This window comes from Balaenoptera musculus, chromosome 14, assembly GCF_009873245.2.
Source record: "Balaenoptera musculus isolate JJ_BM4_2016_0621 chromosome 14, mBalMus1.pri.v3, whole genome shotgun sequence".
NCBI classification, from domain to species: Eukaryota; Metazoa; Chordata; class Mammalia; order Artiodactyla; family Balaenopteridae; genus Balaenoptera; species Balaenoptera musculus.
The window spans coordinates 63,147,978-63,175,063 of NC_045798.1; the positions used below are offsets into that span (position 1 = coordinate 63,147,978).

Sequence of the window (27,086 nt, forward strand, 5' to 3'; positions counted from 1 at the left end):
CAGATACTGTACAATTCCATTTATACGAGGTCCCTAGAGTGGTCAAATTCAAAGAAACAGAAAGCAGAGTGGTGGTTGCCAGGAGCTGGGAGGAGGGGAAATGGGGAATTGTCCTTTAATGGGTATAGAGTTTGAGTTTTGCAACTAAAAAAGAACTCGAGATTGGCTGCACAACTTAACACTACTGAACTGCACACTTAAAAATGGCTAGGATGGTAAATCTCATGTATATTTTACCACAGTTGAAGAATAGAAAAAAAAAAAATCTCTGATAGTGTCAAGGCCAAAACAGATTTCATAAGTGTCATAGATTCCTGAGCAGTTAATTTTTGTTGCTAATTTAATAGTGGACTATATTTTATATTCATATTTCCAGAACTCGCTGAAGTTGTGTGCCAGATTCTTGGTGTTGCTCTTTTATCACTTAAGGCTCCAGTCTGAATATCAAGCCAGACATCACCACTCACCTGGCAGTAGCCACTGACCCACAAGCGGTGCAGAGCCCAGTTCCCCAGCGGACATGGGCTCCAAGACCACCCACCGGGAGATGTCACAGTGCTGATTGCTCAGCATCACCACCCCTCCCCCAGGTTCTGAGTCCAGAGGCAGGGGTTTTAACAAACACTCAGGGGATTCTGATACAGGTGATCTACAGTCTACCCTTTGAAGAACACACTGCTTTATCAGGACGCCTTGTAGGATGTAATCAACCTCAGACTGGCCTGGCTTGACCAGCCCTCCAAAGAACAAAGAGAACAGGGCACACCCTGGGCATCGGCACACCCGAGCCTGGCCTCACCTGGCTGTAAGCCACAGCCAGCCTCCTCCTAGAAGGGTGCCCTGGTTGCAGGGAGAGAGGCCAGGGTGTGTGTTGAGCTCAGAGCAGCACCATCCCCTCCCCACAGGGAGACCCCCAAGCTCCTGGCCTTCCACTGGGCAACTGGAGTGGACATTCTGCAAAGCTCAACTCATCTGTTTCCCAGCCAATAACTAAAGCACTTTCCACTTGTTCTTGAGCCATTATTGATAAGTCCCTCGTATACTGCTACCCAGCTTGTACCTCAGCACAGCGATTTCAGATCCTGACAAATCTCTATGGTTCTGAAGGAGGGAAGGGAAAAAAGAAAATCTTTCCCTCTTTTGTTTAAACTAGAGAAAGAGGGTTGAAGAACAGGCAAGAAGCAGATGAGCAAGATTATAATGGGAGGAGGCAAAAAGAAGGTAGCGGAGACTGGGTGATGGAACCGGCAAGCAACTGCAACAGGGACATTTCAGCCTCCTGCGCCCCAAACTCCCCAAGGGCAGGTGGGGAAGTCTTTGTATAGCTCAGTGCTTCCCACATAGACGGTACCAGGCAAAAAAAAAATCAGCAGAGTACTCTCTTAAGCTGACAATTACCCCAGGGTGTTACTCGGTTTATTAATGGGGTCTCCTGAACCACTGGAACCCACCAGCTAACCAGAGACCCCGCTGCTATAGTTAACACATGGCTCTGTGCCAGTGCTGAGGGCACCAAGATGAGCCAGATACAGTGCATTCCCCTGGGGAAAGGACAGGCCCTCGGGCAAGGACACAGGGGCACCCATGTAGTATGCTGTGAGGACGTCCTAACAGAAGTCAGTGATGGTTGCTGCAGAAGCACAGAGAGTGCCCAGCCCAGCTTCACAGAGGGGAAGAGGCGGGGACCATCACCTGACATTATCTGCAAAAGTGGTGGGGTAAAGGGGAGGAGGGAGGAGGTTGGAATGTGGGGCCATTCCAGGCATTTCCAATAGCTTGTGCAAAGGCACAGCACCTAGAGGAGTATTAGAGGGATGGTGCTGGCAGGAGGGTCTCTGGAAAGGTGAGTGAGCCAGCTTGGGACATGCTCTGCACATCTGGGTAAGGAATCTGGACTATATGGTATAAGATGGCAATGGGCTCCACCAAAGGTGTTTCCAGAAGTTAATTCTCTAGAGGCAGAATGGTCAGTCAAAAGGGTCTGAGTTAGGGCCATGGCAGAAGGAATGCAGGTAGGGAATGAATTCAAGGGATATTTATGAATCAGAATTGATAAAATTTGGTGAACAAATAGACATAGAAAGCGAAGGAGAAACAAGAGCCAAGAGTGACCCAGGTTTGGGGCTGAAGGGCCAGTGATGTGGTAGAGCCATTCAGCAGGGGAAGAAAGGAGGAAGAGGGAAACTGCTCTCTGGGTGTCTAGTTTGTGCCGGCACTGTGCTAGGCATTGTGCAACCCTATTCCACAGCTGGTGAGGCTGGTGTCCTGGCCTCAACCTCAGCTGATGAATCAGAGCCTCCAGGGGCTTTGGTAGCTCCCCCAAGGTCACTAGTAAGTAAGGGCACATGACTTTGAATCCAGATTGTCCTTTTAACTGTACCAGTTGAAGACATGTGAGGTCTGAGATGCTGAGCAGGTACAGACATTCAGACGGCCACGGCAAGCGCGTTCCTGATGCTCCAAGGGAGAAACGGCCTCCAGGAGAGGGATGTAAGATGCAAGGACAGGAGAGATTTGAGGCTGAACAGATGTGATTTCTGCAGAAATGCTCCTAGAAAGAGAGAAGAACCCTGAGGAAGCTTCACAGAAGATGAGTCAACAAAGAAGCCTGAGCAGGAGCGTTCAGAGAGTCAGGAGGAAAGTCGGGGGAAAGTGGTTCCTTATAAAAAAAATAAAAAGGAAGAGAGGACTCAAAAGACCAGTGTGGTCACCCTGTCACACGTCACATGGATGTTGAGGATGAGGCCTGACATGGATCCACTGCTTTGACAATTACAATCATTCTGCCAGCCTTCAGAATTCAGGACTGACCCCGGCATGGCCTGGTGTTCCTCTAGTGCTGTCTCTGAGCCCAGACTTGCTAGCACTCAGCTCAGCTCCTACGTGTGCCTGGGGGACTCAGTTCAGCATCTGGACATGCCCACCGGATCATAAGCTCCAAGAGGGCTGGGGCTACATTCTGCTCATCACTAGTTCAACAGCCCCTCACACGATGCCCAGCACAAAATGAGCACTCAGTAACAATTTGCTGAATGCCTGGCTGAAGCCAGCTCTGTGCTGTCCTTCCGTTGTCAGGAAGTGCTGCCACCGCTTCCCCCCCATACTCAGCAGAGTCAAGGGCAATGGGCTCCCTGCTCTCTGCAGCACCAGGCGATTAGTGGGCAGAGTTGCCGCAGCAGCATTGCTGAAACGGTCTCAGAGGCCACATCTGACCTTGAGCCACCTTCCTTTTTGCTTGGCTGAGCACCGAGTCGTTTACTTGTTTTTGCTGCCTTTCAAGCCTGGAGCAGTGGGCTTAGCACAAAGGAAGACAGGATGGTTGTCTTGTTTTGGGGAATTGATTTCCCTTATACAAGAGTGTCACTGGTAGTCTGCATGGTGGGATGGGGGTGGAGTTGCGAGGAAAGTGGTGGGGTGGGGCTTCCTGAGTCAATGCCCAGGTCTCTTTGAGCCTTTGAAAAGGTGCATTGCCTACAAACACTGGCTGCAGGAGAAACGTGTAGCCTGGAAGTCAGGAGGCTGAGTCCCAGTTGAGTCACTAGCCAGCCATGTGGCCTTGGGCAAGTCCCCCAACATGCTATCTTTTAATATGTACCCCTTCTGCAAAATGTGGAGACGGCCTCAACTCCCCTGCATACATTGCACTGTGGGTGCATCTGTACTGCTGCCAGGGCCAGGGCTGGATGGGTGGGGGAGCACCTACAAGCAGCTTCCCTCCTGGACCCATAACAGCCTCCCAGAGCACTGTCCCTAGAGCGGGGCCCAGCACCACCCTACAGTGGCCTCTCAGTCAGGATCCCTCTTGTTCCAGCCTTGGTGACACTGGCTAGGAAGCGGCTAAGACAGGTTTGGAGCACAGGCTTTGGGGTTCTACAGACGCAGGTGCCGTTTCCTCCACTGGGTGCCTGGCCATCAGCAAGAGACTGAATGGCTCTGAGCCTCAGTTTCCCCACCTGCCCAATGGAGCCTTCTTACCCAAGGGGGTCTTGTGATGATCACAGGAGACAGTGCAAAGAAAGTGCCCAGTGTAGGGCCTGACACAGAATGAGCGTGCAGTAAATCTTAGCTATTATAGTAATAAATATTATTTATGGCTTAGATCCATACATCATGAGTACTTCCAAAAACTTAAATAAAACTAAAGATTACAGAGACCCTAGGGATATTCTTTAAGCCTTTAGTTGTAGAGATGAGGAAACGGAGACCCTAAGGGAGGGGAAGGGACTTGCCCTAAGACCCAGAGACTTAAATAGGACCGAGAGCAAGGAGTCCAGCTCCTTCACAGGGTGGGTCATGATGCTCCATCCCCAGCCCCTACAGGGGACCTGGCTGGGGCAGACACCAGCCCATGACACCCTTGGCTGTGAGAACCGTGGTATTTGACTCACCAAGGCTCTTGCCCCCAAACACTGCCCCATCTGGAACAGAAACAGAGGGCTTCTGGCAGAGGGTTCTATCCTCAGCAGGCACTCAATACAGCCCCTGGCACGACTTGACCCAGATCACCTCCCTGTTCTGGGCCTGTTTCCTTATGTGAGACAAAATGGTCTTTAAGAGCCTTCCAGTTCTGACGTTCTGTAGTTTCAAGAAAGGGGCTCAATTAACCATAAACAAGTGGCTGGAAACCTCAGTTAACTGGAATCTTTCCAGACGTTCCTTCCTTCGGAGAAATAGGCAGAGCACAAGGAAGCATAACCATCCACCATCCTTAGTAGTGTTTCCTGGTTCGCCAAGTGCTTGGGCTTAATTTACCTCATTGGCTACTTCCTTGCTCTGCAGACAAGCAGACAGGCTCAGAGCAGCCCCAGGGTTTCCCAGTGAGGACCAGAGCTCAGAACCAAGGCCAGCATCTAGAACAGTGTCGTGCATGAAGCACTTGCTCCATACTGGCCCACCAACATGAAATCCAGGCAAGAGGAAGGGGTTCTGCCCTGGATGGGGAGCCTGGGGGCCCGGGACAAGGCCTGTGCCCTCCTGTCTCTCACCAGCTGGGCCTATTGCTCTGCCTGTAAAATGAGGTGATCGGATGAAAGGTCCCGTTCCCTGCTGTGTTGTGCTCTCACAGTCCCTCCCCCTCTGAACACCCAGTGGGCGGGGCCAGAATTTGTCTATGGTCTGCCCTCCACTCCTAGAAGACAGAGACACTGCCTTTATGTGTCATCATGTCTTCCCAAGCCCGGCCCCAACCCAAAGCAGAATAGGCTTGGGGAAATGTTTATGGGAAGGAGGGGAGAAAGGAGGAAGGGAAGAAGGGTGAGAGGAAAGAGGAAGGGAGGAAAGAAGGGAGGGGGGAGGGAAGGAAGGAGGAGGGAGGGAGCTGAAGGTCTTTCAGGACTAATATTCTACGATTCCACAAAGCTAAATTCTAAGGCAATTCACCAACGGTGTGTATTAGGCACAGCCGCATTCATGGTGGAAATACCACGGGGGAAGCAAAGGGATGTGAAATGACATGTGAACCCCTTTTAGCCTAGCTACAGCTGACTTCCCAAAGCAGAGGCCCTGTGGGTCCATGCGTGTGAAGGCCACCGGGCTGAGTGCTGTGGGAAGTCCCGCCTTTACAGTAGAACCTCAGTGATGCTGGTGTCAGAGACCATGGTTCACTTCCATCGCTAAGCTCACCAGTCACATGTCAGCGCTTTCCAGTCTGGAGCCTTACGGTTCCAATTCAGGAACATTATACAGCAGGATTCTGCAGTATTCAGGAACACACAGAGGGACGGATCTTATAAATAACTCCTGGTTAAAACAGAGCTGAAGATAAGGAAACAGAAGAGGAAGCAAGTCGCTAAGCACTTATTGAGTCGATAACATTGGCTTGGAAACCTTAGTGCAAACGGCTGGTCTGGTTTATTTCCTTCTCATCAAAAGATCAAACGCAGGATTGAACTTGGAGGCACCAAGACTTGTGTGTGTGCCTGAGGATGTGTTTGAAGGGTGTGGCTCTCCTTGGCTGACAGTGTCTTGGTGAAGATCATAACACACAGGCCTTGCATCAGATCTCACAGCGCCGCTTAATGGACTCGGTTGGTGGAACCTTGGTTGATAATCCCTGGACCTCTCTGAGCCATTGTCCCCACAGGAAGGTCTGGCCGCTGGGTTGGCCTCTAAGCTCTGAGGTTCTCTACAACAATTCAGGGCTGAGGCCTGGGTATAAGACTCAGGAACCCAAAGTCCTGAGTTAAATCTTAACCATACTCACATGTCCTGTCTCCCTCTTTTCCGTTCCCGCTGGGGCCTTCCTTTAGCTGCAAAGAGGCCTTACAGTTTGTGCTCTCTTGGTTGCTAAAACTGAGTGGAAATGTGCTTGATTCACTTGCAATCCCCAGGGCCGCGACCTGGAGGTGTGGCCCAGCAGTGCGCTACCCGTGCGCAGGTGGGGGGCGCTCGGCACGGAGCTGACTCTGCCTGGCCCTTAGCCCACAGGACCCAAGCCCGAAGCCGAGCGTCCGAGGGCGTGCCAGCCTCAGTGCCAGGCCTTCGCCCTGCCCTGCGGGTGGGCAGGCGAGGAGCGAGGTTCCGTGTGCCGGGCTGGCGGGCAGCCTGCGCCGCCCTCAGCAGCAGTTGCAGGTGCCCGTGTGCACGCGCAGGATGCCGCGGCTGTGCAGGTGCAGGAAGTTGAAGATCTCGGAGGGCATGGCGTGGAAGCCCGGGCGGGGCTTGACGTTGTCGTAGTAGTGGTGGGTGATGGAGAGGCCCGAGGGGTTCATGGGGAAGGCCCAGAAGCCGAACAGGTGCACCTCCTCGCACAGTTCCAGCGCCGCCGTGGCCAGGATGAGGCCGGTGCTGATGCGCTTGGCGCGCACCCCGAGGGTGAGCCAGTAGCGCGACACGTTGACCAGGTACTGCGGGTGGAAGTAGTACACGGCCTGCGACGACTCGAAGTCGTCCAGCACGTACTTGACGCGGATGGACACGTCGGTGTTGCGCGTGTTGTAGAATGCAGGCAGCAGCACGGACGCGTTCTCGTACACCTGCAGCACCCGGTAGAAGGGCCGCCGCCACTTCTCCAGCTTGTGGAACCTGGCGGGGGCGCAGGGTGAGACGGGGCCCCGGGACCCTCCGCTTGCCCCACCCCTGCACCCTGGGGTCTTTTCAAAGGACGTAGGAGCCTCTCAAGGCCACCCCCGCCTTCTTTCGGCTCAGTCACTTAGCAGATGAATGTCCGCCTTCCTCCGGGACGGTTATATTTTTGTAAGTGAGTGCCGGAGAGGGCAATCTGGACCCTAAGGGACAAATATCTAGTGTGTGGTTGCAGGGGAAGGGTAATACTTAACCCATACGGCTGAGAGCGCCCGGGCGGGCTCAGAGGGGGAGGGGCGAGGGAGTGGAGGCTTTCCCTGGAGCCCTCAGGACTCACCTGTCCTGCCTTCCCCAAGGACTCACCTGTCACTGCCTTCCCCCAGTGAAGAACACCAAACCAGCTGCCTGTCCTCTGAGCCCTTCCTCCACCGCAGCCCCTCGCTCGCCTTTCTCTTTACACTGAACAGCCCTCCCAGCTGGCCCACTGCGCACCTCTCTGAATGCTCCCTCACTCAGCTGACTCCTTGTAAATGTGCCCGGGCATCTGACCGGATTTAACAACTCCCCCTCCTCTTACCCTTCATCTGACCTGGAGGTGTGACTATGCCCCAGTTGGAGTTTTAACCCCATTAGCCCCTCCCCCAGGCCTCCCAGACAGACCCCAGGAGGGGAGTCAGGAGGGGGGGTTGAGGTCTTCGCATGAGGCTTCTCCCCACTGCCGGGCGGACACACTGCGTAGGGAGCTGCCTGCCCCCGTCACGCACTGGAAAGCTCTCTGGCCCATCTCTAGGGGAACAGAGTCTAGACCAGTGCTGTCCAAAAGAAATATAATGCAGGCCACAAGTGTAATTTTAAATGTTCTAGGAAGCACATTTAGAGAAGTAGAAAGAAGTAGGTGAAATTAATTTTTACAATAGATTTTATTTAACCTGATATACCCCCAATACTATCATTTTAATATGTAATCAATATAAAACTTTAATGAGGTATGGCCCATCCTCTTTTTCATATTAAGTTTTTTAAATCAAGCGTGTGTTTTGCACTTACAGGTGGCACATCTCAATCTGGATAGTGCCCAGTGGCCACACAGGGTGAATGGCTATCATATTGGACAGCACAGGTTTAGAAAGAGGGCCACTGACCTCTCTGTGATGATGCTGGGGTTCACCGTGACCACATCTGTCTTCACCCCTACATCCATGGTGTACTTCTCCGAGATGGGGGGTAGGTTGCACCTGCAGAAGAGACGAGGCAGCCCGACTGCATGTGGTATGTCATTCTAGATGGAGCTGGGGAGCTGGGGTGTGGGGAAGAAAGGGCTGGTGATCATGTGGGCGGAGGGACACAGAGGAAACCAGCTGGGTGGAATCTTTGTGCCTGGGCATGGAAGGGCAAGTTCAACCCCTTCCCTCACCAACCCTGGGTGGCCCAATGGTTGTAGATCCATGACCCATGAGATCCCACTGCAGCCTCAACCCCAGTCTCTTTGCTTTAAGCTCTCATTTTCAACCTATCTTCTTCACCCAGGCTAAAGAGGTAAGTGAGGATCCCCAAAGAGATAAGAAGGGCTTCTACATAAGGAAGAAGAAATACAAGGACAAGTGTCTAGCTTAGGTAAGGCCAGGGTGAAGCTCATATTGGTGTCAGCTACAAGACTACCCTGGTTCCAAGCAGTGCTTCCAGAAGAGTGGAACCCAACCAGAGAGGTGGCTGCCCAGACGACCTCACCAACAGATCTGCATGACCCCTGGGAGTCCTCAGTGTCTTCACATCTATTATGCCATTTGCTCCCATTCTGCAGATGTGGAGACTGAGGACCTGAGAGATTCAACCCCTTGCAAGGGACAGAGCTAAAGGGGGAAGGGACCACCCAGAGCATGAGGTCTGCAGGGGTGGGGAGTGGGGATTAATCACGTAAATGGCAGCATTAGCAGGCTGGGGAACCAGAAAGGGGGCAGGCATGGAGGGGGAGGGCCGTGGGGGTAAAAGTGGCAGGTGCAGACCCGGGGCAATTCTTACCGGAAGACAAAGTCGGCGCTGTTGATCTCCCTCCCGCAGCGGCTGTTCTTTAGGATGCCCCCATTGCCCACCACGGCACATTTCTTAAACTGGGACCGGTAGTAGGGCATGTCCTGGGGAGACAGGGGCACAGTTGTCAGAGGCAATGCCACCCCTGCCTTCATCTGGTGCTCTCACCTCTGCGCCCACATCCACCTCCACTCCTCATAGCCTCACAAGACAGCCTTGTAGTAAATGTGGGAGAAAAGTGGTTATTCCACTTTGCAGATGAAAAGAGAGGTCAAAAGCTTCGTTCTCAGTTCCACAGGCAATTAGGAATGAGCTAGAACTGGAAGCCAGATCTCCACAGCCTTTTTCGATAAGCCCTGGGATGCCTCCGGTTTCCAGAAAGACGAGAGTACGAGTTATGGCTAACCCTGCTTGCCTTTGGTTTTCCCAGTGGAAGCTCAGCTTCTTTTACTTTTGGTCCACATATTTTAATGGTTAATGCAGACCTTCTGGGAGATGAGAGCAGCAGAGATGTGGCAGAGCCGCCAGGGATCAGCGCCCTAAAACTAGCCTCACCCCTTTCAGCTCGGGGTAAGGTGCAGACCCTCCCTCTGCTCCATGGGGAGGGCACAGGCCTGGGATAGAAAGGTCATATAGACTGGGACAGATGCCAGGACTTGGCAGCAGCAGAGACAAGCGACCAGGGGTGGGCAAGCAAGGCCACACCAGGGGAGCAGTGAGAGGCAGGGACACTGGGATCTCTGTCAAGAAAAAGCGTTGAGCACAGGGAGCCCAGGACTCACTCTAGTAATGACGGCACCCACGGGGGCACTGGGAGGGAGCATCCCCCAGCACTCCAACCTGGTCATACCTCGGCTGGTGTGTTACCTTGGTCTGGGCACTGGCTGCCCACAAAGACTCCCTGGGCATGCTTTCCGGGGGACCACAGGAAAGTAGGCAGGAAAAGCAAATACTGGCCTGATTAGGAGACCTGGTTCTAGGCCACGTCCCCATTCTAGGCCTCGTGGGCATCCTGAGGCAGGTGGGACCAGGCAGGCTCAGGGCACGAGTGTGGACCCAGAGTCCAGGGTAGGGTGACCAACCATCCCAGTTGGCCCAGGACTAGGGCACTTTGCTTGGGATGCAGGACTTATATTTGGTCAAACCAGGATTGGGCACCCTAGTCAACGGACCCAGTCCAATCCTGGTTTTGCCCCACAATAAGGTGAGGAAACCATGGACAAGTTTTTTGAGCTCTCAGTGACTTGGTTTTGTAAAACTTATTACAAATTAAATTTTGTAATTTGTAAAATAATAGTAACGTGTATTTCCTGTGACTCTAAATTTGAGATGATGTAAAGCAGAGCTTCTCAACTTGGCACTACTGATACTTTGGAGCAGATCATTCCTTGTTGCAGGGGCTGGCTGTGCACTGTAGAATGTGTAGCAGCACTCTGGCCTCTTCCCACTAGATGCCAGGAGTAGCCCCCAGTCATGACAAGCAAAAGCATCTCCAGACGTTGCCAAATGTCTCCACCTCCCTGCCGCCCACGTTGAGAACCACTGGAGCAGACGAAAAGCTTACCCACTGCAGTGCTTGGCGCAGAGGTGTCTCTGCAAGGGGACCAGGTGGTTATTACGGGATGGCCCTGAAGTTACCCTCCATCTCTGTCACCCAGAGGCTGCCGGGCAGCTTTCCTCCTATCTCACACCAGCTGGCCAGCCCTGCGTGACAGTGGCCCTGGTCAGCACCTGGGACTTCCGTTGGAACCAACTGCCAGACAAGCGTCACGGAAAATCCCACTACAATGGGATCATCAGAAATTAGGCTAAATCCAAAGGAGATGCTGCACCTGTCTGTGGGAGACTGTCCTTCTTCATGGCACATTTTCCCTGGAGGGACAGGCTCTGGGAACCGCGATGGGGAAAACAAGGGCGTCTCATGGCCAGTGGGGGGAACTGCACTGTTTGACTTTGACCAGAGAAAGAATAAAAACAAAGTCCTTTTTGGAGAGATCATCAAGGGCTTTTTATGTTCTATGTCAGTGTTTCTCACACTTCCGTAAATCAGCAACTACCTGGGTACTTTCTGAAAATATACATTCTTAGCTCCATCCCAGAACCACAGAATCAGAATCTTCAGGGTCGGGGTAGGAGCCCAAGAAGCTGCATATTTTTCAACCCCCCCAAAGAAAACTCACCTTACGGAAGTTCGGGAAATACTTCTACATCACATGCTCTAATTCGGGGGTGGTAAATTACGGCCTGTGGGCCACATCTGACCCACCACCTATTTCTGTACAGCCAGCAAGCTAAGAATAGATTTTATATTTTTTTAAGGGTGGGAAAAAAGAATACTTTGTGATGTGTAAAACATGTAAAATTCGAATTTCAGTGTCTAATGGGAACTAAAGCGTTATTGGGACCCAGCCACGCTCTGTTGCTTACTCGTGTCTGTGGCTGCCTCATGCTGGAACGATAAAGGTGAGTAGCTGTGACGGAGACCATATGGCCTGCGCATTTGGCAACCCCTGTTCCACTTCCCTGGGCCTCAGTGGCCCATCCCCATGGCCCTCCCTGGATCCGTATGTTATACCTGAGCTGTGTGTCACCCACCGGCATTACCTGCAAGTTCACCTGCTGTCACCAGTCTCACGTTCCAGGCCTTGAAAGACCCACCTCGTAAAGACGACTCACACCCCATCGTCCTCCAGCGCTGCTGTGGGAGGGTATGTCTGACACCCGTCCACCTCCAGCTCCTCCCCATTGCTCCCCTCCCCCCCAGGCCCAGTCATACCAGTGCACTCTGGTGCTCGGAGCAAGAACGCAGGGAGCCCCTGGGCTTTGCTTCATTAGCACTCCCCAGAGCAGGGCAGCCCAGCCCCTCACATTTCATCCAGCAAGAACTGAACCCGCCCCGCCCCCCAGTTTGCTAGAACGCCAGCAGTTCTACAAACTGGACCACTAAGCCCTGCCCTGGGCTGGCGCTCTCCAGGGGGTGCCTATAAACACCTTGCAAGGAACCTTCCTCTTCAGCTGGTAACCACCCTCATCCGCTGAACATACAGGCTCCAGGGTCCCTTCTCCAAGGGTCTGGTGCAACGATTAGGCCAGAAGCGCCTGCCTGCGCCTGGGTTCTGTGATCTGAGCGCTTTGCTCACGTGGGTCACTCATTCTGTGGTCCGCCTGGCCAAGGAGCCTCGTGCTGGCCCTGGATGAACAGCCTCCCTCCAGGCTTCTCATAGGTGAAGGAAAAAATAATAATAAATGTCTCTCTTGTTTCAGTCTCTGATATTCTAGATCTTCTGTTCTAAGCAGCCAAACCTATTCCTAGTCCGAACCCCAGCGTTACAGACAGTGAGAGTGAAGCCTTGAAAGACAAAAAGGACTGCCCAAGGTCAGCCAATAGGAGATCAATCTTTCAGTGCTTTACTTTGTATGGTTTGAGGTTTCTTGTGCACACAACCTTTGCATGTACATTTTTGCTCTTGTGCCTCCCTCGAGTTGGGGACAAATGCTTCATCCTGCTCCCAGATAGCTTCGGGATGTTCTTTGCAAGCAAGGCAATAACCAAAACCTCACAACCACTTTCTTGCCAAAAGTCATTCAAATAATAGCCAGTTGGCATTCTTTGTGCTCAGACAGAACCCCCAGGAACCCCGGAGGACGGTCTACTGAGCCTAAGAGAATGGCAAGCCAGGACCAGGACAGCTGGGTGCAGGGCACAGCTGAGTGATGCCACGCCACACGGGCATGGCCACAGAGGGCCCTCCTGGGTCAGCTCCATTGTCCCACCCAGACCGCCCTGCCCAAAGCAGCACCTTGGGAAACATGTGGAAGATCTCCCGGTTGATGTGGTAGATGCCGCTGGTGTCCACCTCATACTTGAGTTTCGTCCCCAGGGGCGTGTTCTTCTGGGTGGTGAAGAGGAAGGAGGGGGCATTGCAGCACCTGGACAGAGTGGACCTGCCAGGCAGGAGATAGACGGAGAGAGACCAGTGACACAGGGCAGAGCAGAGCCTCTCAGAGAACAGAGGGGTCATGGAACTGAGGTCGGTCCCTTGGGGAGGCCAGGGAGCACCATACTTTCCCACCCACCCCTTCCCCTGTCCCCGCACCTCTGCTTCAGTACTCCTCCCAATGCCCAAGCCTTTCAGGTCCAGCCTGGTCTCCCTCTGTGAGCTCCCAGCTGCCCTGTCCCCACTGGCCGCATTGGCCTCTAAAGGCCCAGAGCACAGACTGGGCATCACTCGCTTCATCATCTGTCAACTCCCTCTCTGCTTGAACGAAAGCCCCTGTGTGGCAGGGACCCTGCCTCTCTGGATCCTGCACAATGTCAGACACTTGGGGGGTCAACTACCAAGTCCTGCCAACTGCAGGCTGAAGCATTCCCCACGTGAGATTTCACAAGAGCCGCTAAGCCTTCTACTACTTCCCAGAAACGCTTCCTTATTCAGCTCTAAAGGAAAACGCAGGCATGAGAGCTCTTCCTTGGTTCTTGGCCCCCATATCTGACTCTAGACAAGGCTAACCCTGTCTGATGGGGTCAAAAAGCAAGACATACACAGTCAACAGAAATGTGCCATTTCAGTGATTTTACAAACTGTCTTAGGAATAGGGGAGGGTCAGAAATTGATACTGGATGACTGCCTGCAGAAAGTGGAACCTGGCTTCCGAAAGTTTTAAGGAGTTCATTAGTTAAAAAAAAAAATCACTGTGGTTTTCACTGACAAAAACACTCAAACATGAGCTGCAGAGAGGTTAAAGCTCAGACAATGCAAGCAGGCTTAAAAAAACAGCCTTCAAGGGAGAGTGGGGCTGTGAGGCAGGCTTGGGAGCCAGCCAGGCCAGAGAATCCTGATTTTCTCTTCTCTGCAGCTGGTGTTCCGCCCGGCAGTGTATTCTCCCAGGGTGCCTGCAAGGCTTGGTGATGGGGTCAGATCCTAGGCACATCCTGCTCCCCTATCCTGGGAACCCAAAGCCCCACCCTGGCTGCAGAGGGGCTGGATTTGACAAAGGATGCAAAATGCCACCCTCTCACAGGGGGCTGTGGGCCCACGAGGACCCACTTTCTCCACAAACAGCAGCAGGGGGCCAGTACACACTGGCCTTCGTCCCCCAACACTGGCTCTGGGCACAGTTACATCCAGCCTCTGGGCAGCCCTGGGAGGAATGGAACACCATCTCCATGGAGTCTGGATGATGACCACTAACTAAAGTTGAGGACGAGCTTTCTGGAAAATCCACACCGAAGGTGTGGGATGGAAACTTGAGCCACCAACCTGGTATCAAGAGGCCTGGCTTCTAGTTTCTGCTCTGCCCCCACCAGCTGTGGGGCTTCGGGCAGGTCTCTTCCCCTCTCTGAGCCTCTGTTTCCTCATCTGTAGAATGCAGGGCTGGCTCTTCTGACCCTCTGTAATCCTGTGACTCCAGATTGCCAAAGCCAGGAAGGCTGCACACATTATTTTTTGTGACTTTATCTCTTGCAGGGACTTCACTGGGGAGCTCAGTTGGCTGCTGGCCATAGAGAGCGGTCTTTCCTAGGGAGGGTTGGGTTTTAAAATGTGACTGAGTCTTCCCAGGGGCAAGGCCAGAGGCCTGGCCAGGCAGGAGCCATAGGTCAGCATTACAAACCAGCATCTGGCTGGTCCAGAAACTCCATCTTGTCAGCCCACTGGCGAGTACCCAAGTGAGGGAGACTGACTCAAACTAACCAAGCTCACGAGTGACTGATATATAAACCAGAATGCCAATGTGTCCATTTGTAAGCAGTAGGGCGGGGGAGGGCCTCTGTTACAGGATTCCTTTCCTGTCACTGGAATGCTCATGCCTGTGTTCTAGCATACTCCCCCATCCCACCCCGCTTCACTGCACCAGGTTCTTGCACCTAAATTAAGAATCTCATCATCATTCAATGAGCTCGTAATGAGAGCTAAGGGGGACGACCAACTGGCCTTGAAGCTTTTCCCATTTAGAGCATAGCAAGACTGGATGTCACTTCTCTTTCCCCCACCGCCAGAAAGGTCTCAGCTCCCCCAGAGCCTCTCCCAGATCGTGCTGGCTGATTCCTGCCAAAGGCTTCCCCGCGGATCCTGGTTTTTCTCTTGCCACATCATCTTCCCGTTGCTACATTATTTCCTTAGGTATGTGAATCCCCCTGGCGAGGCTTCTGTCCAGCTCTCAGCCTGGACAACATCCTTTGGCATCTCACTGACCTCGTCCACGCTGAGTGCTTATCAGTGTGTCCTCGGTGTGCTTGGGCCTCCCCGTCATGCACCACCCGCAGTAGCGCTGCTCTCTAAAGGCGGAATTGGGGCTGCATTTACAGCACAGATCTTGGACCTGTTGCCCACATTCTAGTCTATGATACGTGGGTCTCTGCAAACTACTGCCGGGCCTTAGCTGGGTTTCTGCAGTCTCCTAGAGGCCTCTGGTTGGGGGCTGTTGGCACCTGCAGTACGTTCCTAAAACGTGCCGCTTAAAACTGCCTCTCAACTTGGCCCAGAATTGCAACAAACTGGAACAAATGACTTATACAGAAAATACAAAATACTTAGTGTTATTTGCTTTTCACAGCTTCCCATGTAGGATTCCTTCATGCAGATGGCTCCTCAGCACATTCAAACTACAGCCTGAGTTGCTAAAATCCAATTTATACACACATTCCCAGGATTCTGTCAATACCATTCAATAAGGTCTGCCCTGCACTAAAAACATACCATTAACTCCTAGAATTTTAGAGTGGAGAGGCCCCTATAGCTCGCCACTAATCACAGAGACTGTCTGGACTTCCGCTAGGCTCTCAAAGACAGGAGAACATTAAGATACAGCTCTTGCCTCCTGGGAGCTTATAACCTGTCAGTTTCGGTTAGAGAGCAGTTAGGGAATAAGCTACAGCAGGGCTCAAATGGCTGGTCTAGGCTGTAGAAGCCCAAGTGCTCTGAGAAGGAGAGGACTGCTAAGTTAGAGCAGCTGCCCGAGGAGCGGGGTGGGGAACGGGGTGAGGCCATGGAAGATGCTTAACGTACCTAAACGCACGGGCCTACTGGAGACCTCAAGCACCTCCCCTCACAGGCAGGGGCTGTACTGGAGACAATAGCACTGACCACACAGGGCTGCTGCCAGGACTAAGGGCAGGAACATGGCGGACAACACCCAGCAAGACGCCAGCCTCAGCCTGTGTGCTGAGTCAGAACCTCCCCACTCCCAGATTCCAAAGCCCAATCAGAGCCAGCTCTGGGGAAGATGTCCCTGGGGGCTGGCCTTGCAGGACGAGGAAGATCTGAAGGGGTGGCCGGGAGGACCATATGAGCAGAAGGGCTGGGGAGCACAGACGAGTCATAGATACTTGAACTGGTTGGCTTCAGAGATGTTCATCGCCCATTTGCACATCTGGAGGCTCTTCCACCTGTCGAACAGCTCCAACTGCTTCACCCTTGGGAGTGGAGGACAGAGAGTGCATGAAAGGGCCAGGCTGGACAATGTCATCGTCCCCAAACATGCTCCCTTCCTGTTCCCCCTTATGCCAAATCCTGGGCTGGTCCTTTGTATTAACTGTGTTTTCTAATTTGCTATACTCTTGATTCTCTGGCATCTGGGGCCTTGTGAATTCCTAGAGATAGCAAACCACTCTCCTGCAAGCATGCCTTCCGTACACACCTCAGCTAGTCCAGAGCCCACACCCTCAACCACCTCCTTTACGAACAGAGCCACCAGTCCCTGCCCTCATCAGCCCAGAGCTAGGGATCAGACAACCAGGGGCAGTCCTTATGCCCCAGAGCCCACTGAAATTATTCCAACTAGCCAATCCTGAACCTTTTTATCCTGCCTTGTCCATTCCTTTCCACGAAAACCACAATAAAGGGTCTCACCTCTGCTTTCCCCTCATCCCTTTGCCTCCTGACCAACGCTGGTTCTTCCTCATGTGTCCCTGCATGGTGTGCTGTGCCTCCTGTCTCTAGGGATCTGTGAGCATAAGAATGTCTTCCTTCACAATAGCCTTTTGCATGCCTGTGTGTCTTACGATATGTGATCAAAACAAATCCTGGCACATTTTAAAACATCCTTCCTCACATGCCCACCCCCAAGGGCCTTCACAGTTCTCCCAGGAACATCTGTCTATAGAGGGTGTAAGACCACTTCCCTAAGGTCTGTAGATCACCCCACACTGTGCTCAGCACACAGTAGGGCTCATTGCAAGGGCACAATGCCCTTCTCTTTCTCTTTTCGCAAGGGCAGATCACAATTTCCAGCGACATAGAGAAAGAGATGAGAAGCCTTTTTTCTGAACCACCATCTGCAAGGCTTTATACCAGTTGGCTTTAAACATCTCAGCATTGTGACATCCCAAAGCACTCCCTGGAAAGGGAATGTCTAAATCATGTAGGATTCTTCCTTTGACTGAAACCAGCAAAAAGAATTGGATCACGGAACCCTTTTCCCATTGAGCGGTGCCTCTGACTGGAGTTCTCAGGAATGCTGGGAGATGCTGGACAGACCATAAGTTCCTTAAAGGCAGAGCCATGACTTTTGTCTCCTGACCTCCCACATTCCCCATCCCACAGTTAGGCATTATACAGTTGTCCAGGGTTACCTGGCTGTGGCCTGGTTCAGATGCTGGCTGGTCTTGGACACTGGTGCAAGGGGAGCCCTTTAAAGGTCATTCTGGTTTGGTCATGAATGGGAAAGTGACAAGCCCCCAGGAGCTGAGTGTTATCAAAAAACTACCGTTAATTGTGGTTCTTACTTTGAGGTCCACCAAAGGTCTTACGGAAACCTATGAACCCTCTGAATTACAGGCAAAATCCCCTGTCTGTCCACCCATGTGCACATCTTAGGGAAAATCTGAAGCTTTCATCAGCTTCCAAAAAAGGTGCATGATTTCAAAAAAAGGCAAATACTTAACTGTAAAGTAAAAAAACAGGTTCATTCTGCAGAGCTGTGTCTCCCTGTGTTTAACTGGAGGGGGAAACAGTTGTTCCCAAACCAGGCAAGCCTCACCTACAGAGAGAGTATATGACTGGTGCGGGGAGGGGTGATTGCAGGAAAAGTCACACAGGATAGTGACTAAGTACATAGATTTTGGAACCAGAAGGGGACTTGGGCCTCAGACCCAGTTTAGGCAGGGGACCTCAGGCAGGCTATGTGACTGCTCTGAGCCTCAGTTTTCTTGCCTAGAAAATGGGCATAACACTAGATTATTGCTCACCCACCCAGATTTGTTAAGGCTACTAAATAAGACAATGCAATAAATGACTAAGAATGGTGTCTGGCACATGGAAAGCACCCTACAGGTGTAAGTTATTATTACTGTTAAACTAAGCTGTCTTGAAAATGTTGACTCACAGCCCCCTGTACTTTCCCCTTCTGTAAAACCCATAACCTGTCATTACCTATGCCTGATATTTCCCACTAAATAGTAAATACCTTGGGGCAGGGGATCATGCCTGACTGTGACTCCAGTGCTAAGGCACATACCAGATGAGTGGCAAATATTTGTTGAGTATATCAATAATTAATGAATGAATCAATAAGTCTGAGTTCAAATAAATTCTATAACTATTTATTGAATTCCTCGATATGGCAGGAACTGGAGATACTGTGGTGAACAAAACAACTCCCTGCCCACACAGACCTTACAAATGGGAAGCAGATATACAGGGATACGACACCAAAAGCACAAGCAATAAAAGCAAAAATGGACAAGTGGGACTCCATCAAACTAAAAACCTTCTGCAGAGCAAAGGAAATAATCAGCAGAGAAAAAAGACAACCCTACCGAACAGGAGAAAATATTTGCAAACCATATATCTGATAAGGGGTTAACATCCAAAATACATAGGAACTCCTACGATGCAATAGCAAAAAAACAAATAACCTGATTTTAAAATGGTCAAAAGACTTGAAAAGACATTTCTACAAAGAAAACATACAAATGGTCAACGGGTACATGAAAAGGTGCTCAACACCACTAATCATCAGCGAAATGCAAATCAAAACCACAATGAGATACTACATCATACCTGTTAGAATGGCTATTATCAAAAAAAAACAAAAGATGACAAGTATTGGTGAGGATATAGAGAAAAGGGAACCCTCATACACTGTTGGTGGGAATGTAAAATGGTGTGGCTACAATGGAACACAGTATGGAGATTTCTCAAAAAATTAAACATAGAACTATCATATGGTCCAGCAATCCCACTTCTGGGTATATATCCAAAGGAATTGAAATCAGAATCTTGAAGAAATACTTGCACCCCCATGTGCACTGCAGCATTATTCACAATAACCAGGATATAAAAACAACCTACATGTTCACTGATGAATGAATGGATAAAGAAAATGTATTATATACATACAATGAAATATTATGCAGCCTTAAAAAAAAAAAAGGAAATCTTGCCATATGTGACAACTTGGATGAATCTGGAGGACATTATCCTAAGTGAAATAAGCTAGTCACCGAAGGACAAATACTGCATGATTCTACTTGTATGAGGTATCTAAAATAGTCAGTCTTATAGAAACAGAGTAGAATGATAGAAACCAGGGGCTCGGGGAAGGAGAAATGAAGAGTTGCTATAAAGTTTCAGTTATGTAAGACCAATAAGTTCTAGAGATTTGCTGTAAAACTTAATGCTTACATTTGACAATACTGTATTGGACACTTACAAATTTAAGAGGGTAGATCTCATGTTAAGTATTCTTACCACAACCAGAAAAAAAACAAACCCAGATATTTAATGCCATGTTAGGGAGTGGTGAGTGCTACAAATAAAAATGAAGCAAGGGCCTTCCCCGGTGGTCCAGTGGTTAGGATTCTGTGCTTTCACTACCGAGGGCCCAGGTTCAATCCCTCATTGGGGAACTAAGATCCCACAAGCCGCTCGGTGCAGCCCAGAAAACAAACAAAGAGAAAACCAAGTTAATCCATTTTAAAAAAAGAAAAATGAAGCAAGAGGCTATAAGGATATATTGTACAGCACAGGGAATATAGCCAATATTTTATAATAACTATAAATGGAGTATAACCTTTAAAAACTGTGTATCACTATATTGTACACCTGTAACTTATATAATATAGTACACCAGCTATACTTCAATTTTAAAAAAAAGAAATAATAAAAAAAAGAAAAATGAATCAGGAGTTGAAAAGTGACTATTTCAGATGGGTTGATCAGGGAAGGCTTCCCTGAAGAGGGGAACCTTGCACAAAGAACTGAAATGATGCATGAGTGAGCCACACAAACATCTGGGGAAAGAGCATTACAGGCAGAGAGAAGAGTGAGTGCAAAGGCCCTGGGGCAGGAAACTGCCTGGCAGCTTTAAAGAGCTGGAAGGAGTCCCTCCTCATCCTGATGCCTTCCTTCCGGCTTTCCCAAACCTCCCACAGCAGCTCTTGCCTCTTTAGCTCACGTGACATTGGAGGAGAGGTGCCATTACACAGCGGCACCCTTGCTCACCCACTGCTGCCCTCCCTCACTCCCTGCAACTCACAGGCCCCTAGGGCAGCACCCTGCACAGCCAATGCCTCTAACGCCTCCAGAAACACAACCCTGGCAACACTGAAGGCCAGGGTCCCAAGTTCAACTGTTACCAGTATCCAGGCCCCGTTCTCTGTGCCTCCAATGTCCTTGCCACACACTGGACCAAGGTCGGGGCCTGGATACCCAGCCTGGAATCCTGGTTCCATCCCTAACTGGCAATATGACCTCAGACAAGTCATTTAATCTCTCTGAGACTCAGCGGCTTTATCTGTAAGACAGATATAATAACCTCTGCTCTGCTGATCTCAACGGCTGTCAGAAAGATCAAATGAGACAATATGTATAAAAAAATTTTATAAGTTGCTTTACAAATGCAGAGATCACCTTTACTTTAAGATGAAGGGTTGAGCCAGCCACTTACCTCTTTTCTCCCAAGACATGACTAATATTCCAGAAGAGGGATAAAAAAGACTAGATTGCTCTGAGAACAATCTAAAAAGAAGGAGCTCTTGGGGGAAAAAAAATTCATTAGAAAGGTTGGAAGGTAAAGTCAAGGAATTTCTCAGAAAATAGAAGCAAAGGGCAAAGAGATAGAAAAGATGAGATTAAAAGATATTCGAGGAGCCATCCAGAAGCATACCACTCTTAGAGGTACCAGAAAGAGGAAGTGGAGAAAATTGGAGAGGAGGAAATATGAAGAAATCCAAGAGAAAGTTCAAGGGTTTGGAGTGAGCTCCAGATTAAGAGGTCTCCATGAGCGTGTATCCTGAGGTCCACCATCGGGATATTCCAGAACTGTCATGATCTGTAAAGACTCTGGACAGAAGAAAACAGGTCACCTCCAAAGGAACAACTAGTACCGTGCTCATACAGCCCCGGATACCAGAAGATGATGGAGAAGGTCTTCAGCATTCTGGGGGTGAATGATTTTCACCTAAAATATCAACCCCACCAAACCAAAAATTAAGAGAAGAATTAGGTCATTGAGACACAGAAGGACTCAAACCCTTACCTTCCACCCACCATTTGGGGGGAATTTACTTGAAGATGGGTGGAAGCAAAATGAAGGAGTAAACCAAGAAAGAAGCAGCTCCAGGTGAATCTAACCTACGGAGGCAGAGAAGGGAAGTGACAACAGTGTGTGACCCACCAAGAGAGCAGCCTGTCCAGGATGGAGAAAGAGGATGAAGGGAAACCCTGGGGGAATGCCTGGTCGATGGACAGGCAGGAAAAAAAAATGGGGCATGATAGAGAAAAAGTGTTCAAAAGGGAAAAGATGACTAGAAGATCCAGAAAAAAAGGGGGAAAAATGAATAGGAAGAAAGATGAGAATCACTGTTTTCTGATCTTCACATTTTAGAGTCAGCCCATAGCAGCCCCAAAACAGGCTTGCTATGGTTACAAATAGAATGTAAATGTTATCAGCCTTGACATTCTAAAGGTAAACTCACAGATGACTGAAGCCAGAGGCTGGAACTAAAAAGTTGGGGTAATTTTAATAGCCTCATCTTACAAAGTACAGGATCAAGAGATACTGCCAATACTTGGTAGAACAAGAAATAGGTTACTTAGGCAATCTATAGATAGAAGAACTAAAAATAGCAGTACCCCTCAACTGGAAAAAGTGGGGGGATGGTTTGGGCTGGGTAAGGGAGCTGAATCCTCACCCACCAAAGCAGGACATCAGTGAATGCTAAACGTGGCATACGTGGCACGCATAGCACAGAGAGGTACAAGGTAATTCCCAGAAGAAACAGCCAAGTAGTAGGCCTGGGGGAGAGGGTGTGGGGAAGGGGACATTTGCTTTTTATTATTATAAACTTTTGTATTCTACCTGGTTTTCCTAGTAGTGTGCAGGAGATGATCACCATCATCTCGTTCTCCCTCTTCGTTCTCCCCCTTTTCCACCATGGCCTCTTCTGTTCCCACCTAGGTTTCGTCCACTTTCTCATTCATTTAACAGACACTTCCTGAGCCTGGTCAGGGTCAGGCAACAAGACTCAGAAAAGTGTGGGCACAAAGGGACATCCAGCCCTGAAAGCTCTGCCCAGCCAGCCCTGCTCCCAGCCTCTCTCCTGGTCTCAGTACAGGGCTCTGTGCAGGGTTCCTCAGCCCAGAAAGATGGGGAAGCGGTGGCAGGAGACACCAAGGGTGAGGTCCCAGGCATGGCCCCCATCAGTGTGTGAGCACAGGCAGCAAATGGTTTAAAAATAAAGCGGGGCTTCCCTGGTGGCGCAGTGGTTGAGAATCTGCCTGCTAGTGCAGGGGACGCGGGTTCGAGCCCTGGTCTGGGAGGATCCCACATGCCGCGGAGCGGCTGGGCCCGTGAGCCACAACTGCTGAGCCTGCGCGTCTGGAGCCTGTGCCCCGCAACGGGAGGGGCCGCGATAGTGAGAGGCCCGCGCACCGCGATGAAGAGCGGTCCCCGCACCGCGATGAAGAGTGGCCCCCACTTGCCGCAACTACAGAAAGCCCTCGCACGAACCGAAGACCCAGCATAGCCATAAATAAATAAATAAATAAAAATAAAAGTAGCTATAAAAAAAATTAAAAAAAAAAAATAAAGCGGCCCTAGAATGACTAAAAGTCAGCATAAATAATTTTTACAAGTATTAGGGACACTGTGATTTCGTAACAAATCATCACAGAGTAAATCCTCATTGTATTGGACATTGTCTGGGAACGAGGCCTTTACCATATGGGAATTTTCCAGCTGACTGATTTTTACCATTGATTGGAGCAATTTTGGATCAGAATCATTCCCAGATGAATCACACACCCCTCTGTCTTCTCACACGGAATGCTAGCTGACGTTCATATACCGGAAGGGCCTCTGGGCACATCCGTCCAGCCCCCTCTATTCACAGATGGAGATTTAACCTTTTCCGATGACTCAGGGTCTCCGCCGTGAGCACCACTCCTGGCTCTGGGCTGGAGCACAGTGAAGCCCACAGGTGCCCAGGTGGCATCAGAACCACTCGGATTACAGACCAGCCTCTGGCTTCTCCGATTCCAGCCCTGGGGGAGCCCACTGACCTCAGCTTGAGGACTCAGGAAAGGAGCCACTGGTATCACTGCTCCCTGATGACCCAGCAGGCTCACATGCCCCACGAACAGCCCAGCCTCTCTCCTCTCAGACCCCCAGTACCACCAGCGCCGAGACTCCAGGGCCAGGGGACCACATGGAGGGCAATTAACATGGAAGAGACAGATGGGGTAAAGCTCACAGGTCGCCAGCTGGGATGGCCGCTCAGCTCAGGAGACCAGAGAGGGTGTCCCAAAGGCAGAGACAAGAAGTAGAGCCAAACACGCAGAGGACCTTTTGTCACCAATACAAGTCCCTGACAAGGGACAAAGGGTGGCCACAGATCATGGGGGGAAATGAGGTTCCCATCACACCCCGCAATGTTCAAGACTTAGGCTTGAAACAAAGGGCCTGGTAACTTCTAATATGGTCCCTAAATGGAAGATGTGATAAGGATTATTATGGGCTGAATTATATCTCCCTCAAAATTCATATGTTGAGCCCTAAACCCCAATATCCCAGAATGTGACTCTATTTGGAGGTAAGGTCTTTAAGAGGTGGTTAAGCTAAAATGACATCACCAAGGTGGGCCCTAATCCAATATGACTGATGTCCTTATAAGAAGAGGAAGTTAGGACACAGGTACGGAGGGAAGACCCTGGGAAGACAGAGAGAGAAGATGGCCATGTATCAGCCAAAGAGAGAGGCCTCGGGAGAAACTAAGCCTGCCGACACCTTGATCTCAGACCTCCAGCCTCCAGAACTGTGAGAAGATAAAGCTCTGTTGTTTAAGCCCCCCAGTCTGTGGTACTTTGTTATGGGAGCAATAGCAAACCAAAACAAGGACTTATACTAATGTAGAGAAAATATATGGGTAGAGGGATGGGATGTGACAGAAGCATGGCCCATTTATAGGGTCTCTCAGACTTCCTGTCTAGATCTTGAAGTAACCATGAAGAACCTGTCTGCCTTTTATAATTTAAAAGATTAATTATTTACCCTTTGAAAACTCTAAGGTATGCTCTCTGTGAGAGCGCTCCAGCTTTCCGCAGTGAGACCTTTAAGGGGCCGAGATCTCTGAGTTCTGAGAAAAGATAAGGCTCTCAGCTTGTACCTTTGGCTCCTGACTGCGGGCTGGGCAGACGTCTTCGTCACTAAGCCACAGCTCCTCGGCAGAGCGTACCAAACACCAATCACATTATCCTCCCCCCGCCCCCACTTGTTTAAAACCTTTCCCATGGGTGCCCATGGACCTAAGAAAAGGATAAAATCTAAATCCCGGTCCTCACTGCAAGGCTCCACGAGGTCCAGCCCTGCCTGCTCCTCCAGGGACACGGCTCCTGTTCCCCCTCAGGCCAGCTCTCAGAGCCTGGGACACAGTGGGCCCCTCCTGACACAGGCCTTGGCACAAACTGTCCCCTCAGTCTGGAATCCTCTTGGCCCAGGTAACTCCTAGCGCCCTCCATGGTGTGCTCCGCTCAGGGCTGGGTGGGATGGACGGAGGGTGAGCTGCCTCCTGCGGTCCCTCTAGAAGCTATACAGACCCTCGATCAGAACAAGGACCGTGAACAACGCAGCTGATCCCAGCTGGACGTTTGGCCTTATCCCCGGGGCTTTCCTGCACTACTAAGCTGCTGGAGTCTGTGAATGTTGGCCCAGAAAAGCTGCTGCTGGTTCCAAAATGGAAAGAAAGGGGAGGGAGGAGAGGGAGAGGGCACATTAACATTTATTGAGCACCTATTAGGTGTGCTGCTGTAGATGTGCACTGTTGGTCTATCTATTTCGCGTATGTTACTTCAGCTAGTCTTTACTGCAACCCTTACAAGTAGGTAATTGTGTCCCCATTTTTATAGGTGAGGAAAGACTCAAAGAGGTTAAGTAATTTGTATAAGGACGCAGAGCTTCTAAGGCCCAGAGTCAGCTTTGGATCCCAAGTCTGCCTGACCCCAAGCTCCAAGCTCTTTCAATGACCCACATGACCTGGAAATCATGTCAAGTGGCTAAAGGGGCAGTGGCTCCTGCCTGTGGGCCATGGATGGAAGTCCTGGGATCGTGTCAGGGACCCATGAGTCCCCATAAGCACCCAGCACTGCCGGCTCCGAATCAGCTGTACTTCTCCCACATCGGATGTACAGTTGTCCCTTGAACAGCGCAGGGCTTGTGGTCAGCCCTCCCCGGCCACAGATCCTTGGCGTCCTCAGATCCAGCCAACATCGGACCAAGCGGCACTGCAGCATTTACTCTCAAAAAATGTCTGCATGTAAGTGCACCTGCGCAGCTCAAACCCATGTTGTTCAAGGGTCAGTGATAACTATTTTCAAATAAACATACATCCTACCATGATTAACAGGACACAAATTCCTCTCAATTCATGGCAGTGCTGTGAGGGAGGCACATACACACTAGTGAGTCCAGCATGTAATGCGTTTTCCCTCACACAGGCTGTCAAAGAGCCACAGGTGATACACTGTTGGTGGGGAGTGGGGAGCACAGTTCTCTTGCTATTTGTATTTAAAAAAAAGAAAAAGGTAAAAGACATCCACCCATGGGTGCTGGTTTATGCAGACCCTCTGGAAGGATGCACGAGGATACATGGGTGGCCTCTGAGGGGGAGACTGGAGGGGGGTAGCTGTGGGAAGGGGACTTCTCACTGTATATCTTTTTGTACCACTTGAATGTTGTATCCTTTAAATAATTAAAAAAAAATTAAGGAATAGCAAGAGGGCAATGCTTAAGCCACAAAGGACTGAATTTCAGATAAGAGGCTCCTGTGCCCGCTTCGATTTCTATGCAAGAGGAGCCCAGTGATGATAGTCATGGAGGCTGGTCACTGAGCCAGGGACTGGAACGCCCAGTCGCCAGAGGCAACCTTGCAAACTTGGCATTCTTCATAAAACACGAACAGTCATCCCTGCGTCGAGCCCTCCAGAGCTCTCCGCATGCCAGAGGCCCCGGGGAAGCACCCTAATTCTTTCTCTGTAGTGATGCACCAAGTTTCCAGTTTCCTTGGCCCAATCCCTCATCCCCCACCCGACCCTGCCTTGCCCGTCCCCACATGCACCGCCCTGCACCCGCCACCCACCCGGCCACACTCACATGGAAAGCACCTTCACTTCCAAGATCTCGTGCCTCAGCTCCAGGCATCTCGTGGAGTTATACTCAAAAGGGCCCTCGTAAAATTCAAAGTACCTGGGGACCAATAGGGACAGAGGTTACTACGCAGAGAAGCGGCCAGACTTTCAGGGACCTGTCGGGGCTCTTGTTGTCGGGGGGCGGGGGGCAGAGGGGTGGTATCTGGCCAAATTAACAGAGCAAACCAGCCCACCCCAGCAGACGACCTGATGAGGGTCTGTCTCCAGGACGGCTGGGGCCTCTGGCCTGGTCGCTTGGTGACTGATTACTCTCAGCACCCCCATCAACCTGGAAGTATAAGCATGAACCCACTTCAGTAAATCATGACACGCAGAGGCAGGTTTGGTTCCACGTGGTGGCTTCGAAGGAGAAAGAGGATGCTTTGGGCATGTTCTCATTTGCGGTCTTCC

The 27,086-nt window shown here is 50.6% G+C and overlaps 1 protein-coding gene across 3 annotated transcripts in view; it reads right to left on the reverse strand.

Annotated features, from left to right (window-relative positions):
- Window positions 1-67: 67 nt before the first annotated feature.
- ST8SIA5 (ST8 alpha-N-acetyl-neuraminide alpha-2,8-sialyltransferase 5) overlaps window positions 68-27,086 on the reverse strand; it is a 71,605-nt gene continuing 44,586 nt past the window's right edge. For 2 of the 3 annotated variants that reach the window (XM_036823775.1, XM_036823776.1), the window contains 6 exons: window positions 26,641-26,733; window positions 16,379-16,465; window positions 12,852-12,996; window positions 9,043-9,155; window positions 8,166-8,258; window positions 68-7,023 (listed from right to left, as the gene is read on the reverse strand). In XM_036823775.1, coding sequence (XP_036679670.1) covers window positions 6,555-7,023; window positions 8,166-8,258; window positions 9,043-9,155; window positions 12,852-12,996; window positions 16,379-16,465; window positions 26,641-26,733 — 1,000 coding nt within the window. In that variant the 3' untranslated portion in view covers window positions 68-6,554. The remainder of the gene's footprint in view (window positions 7,024-8,165; window positions 8,259-9,042; window positions 9,156-12,851; window positions 12,997-16,378; window positions 16,466-26,640; window positions 26,734-27,086) is intronic. The other variant, XM_036823777.1, reaches the window with a different exon arrangement.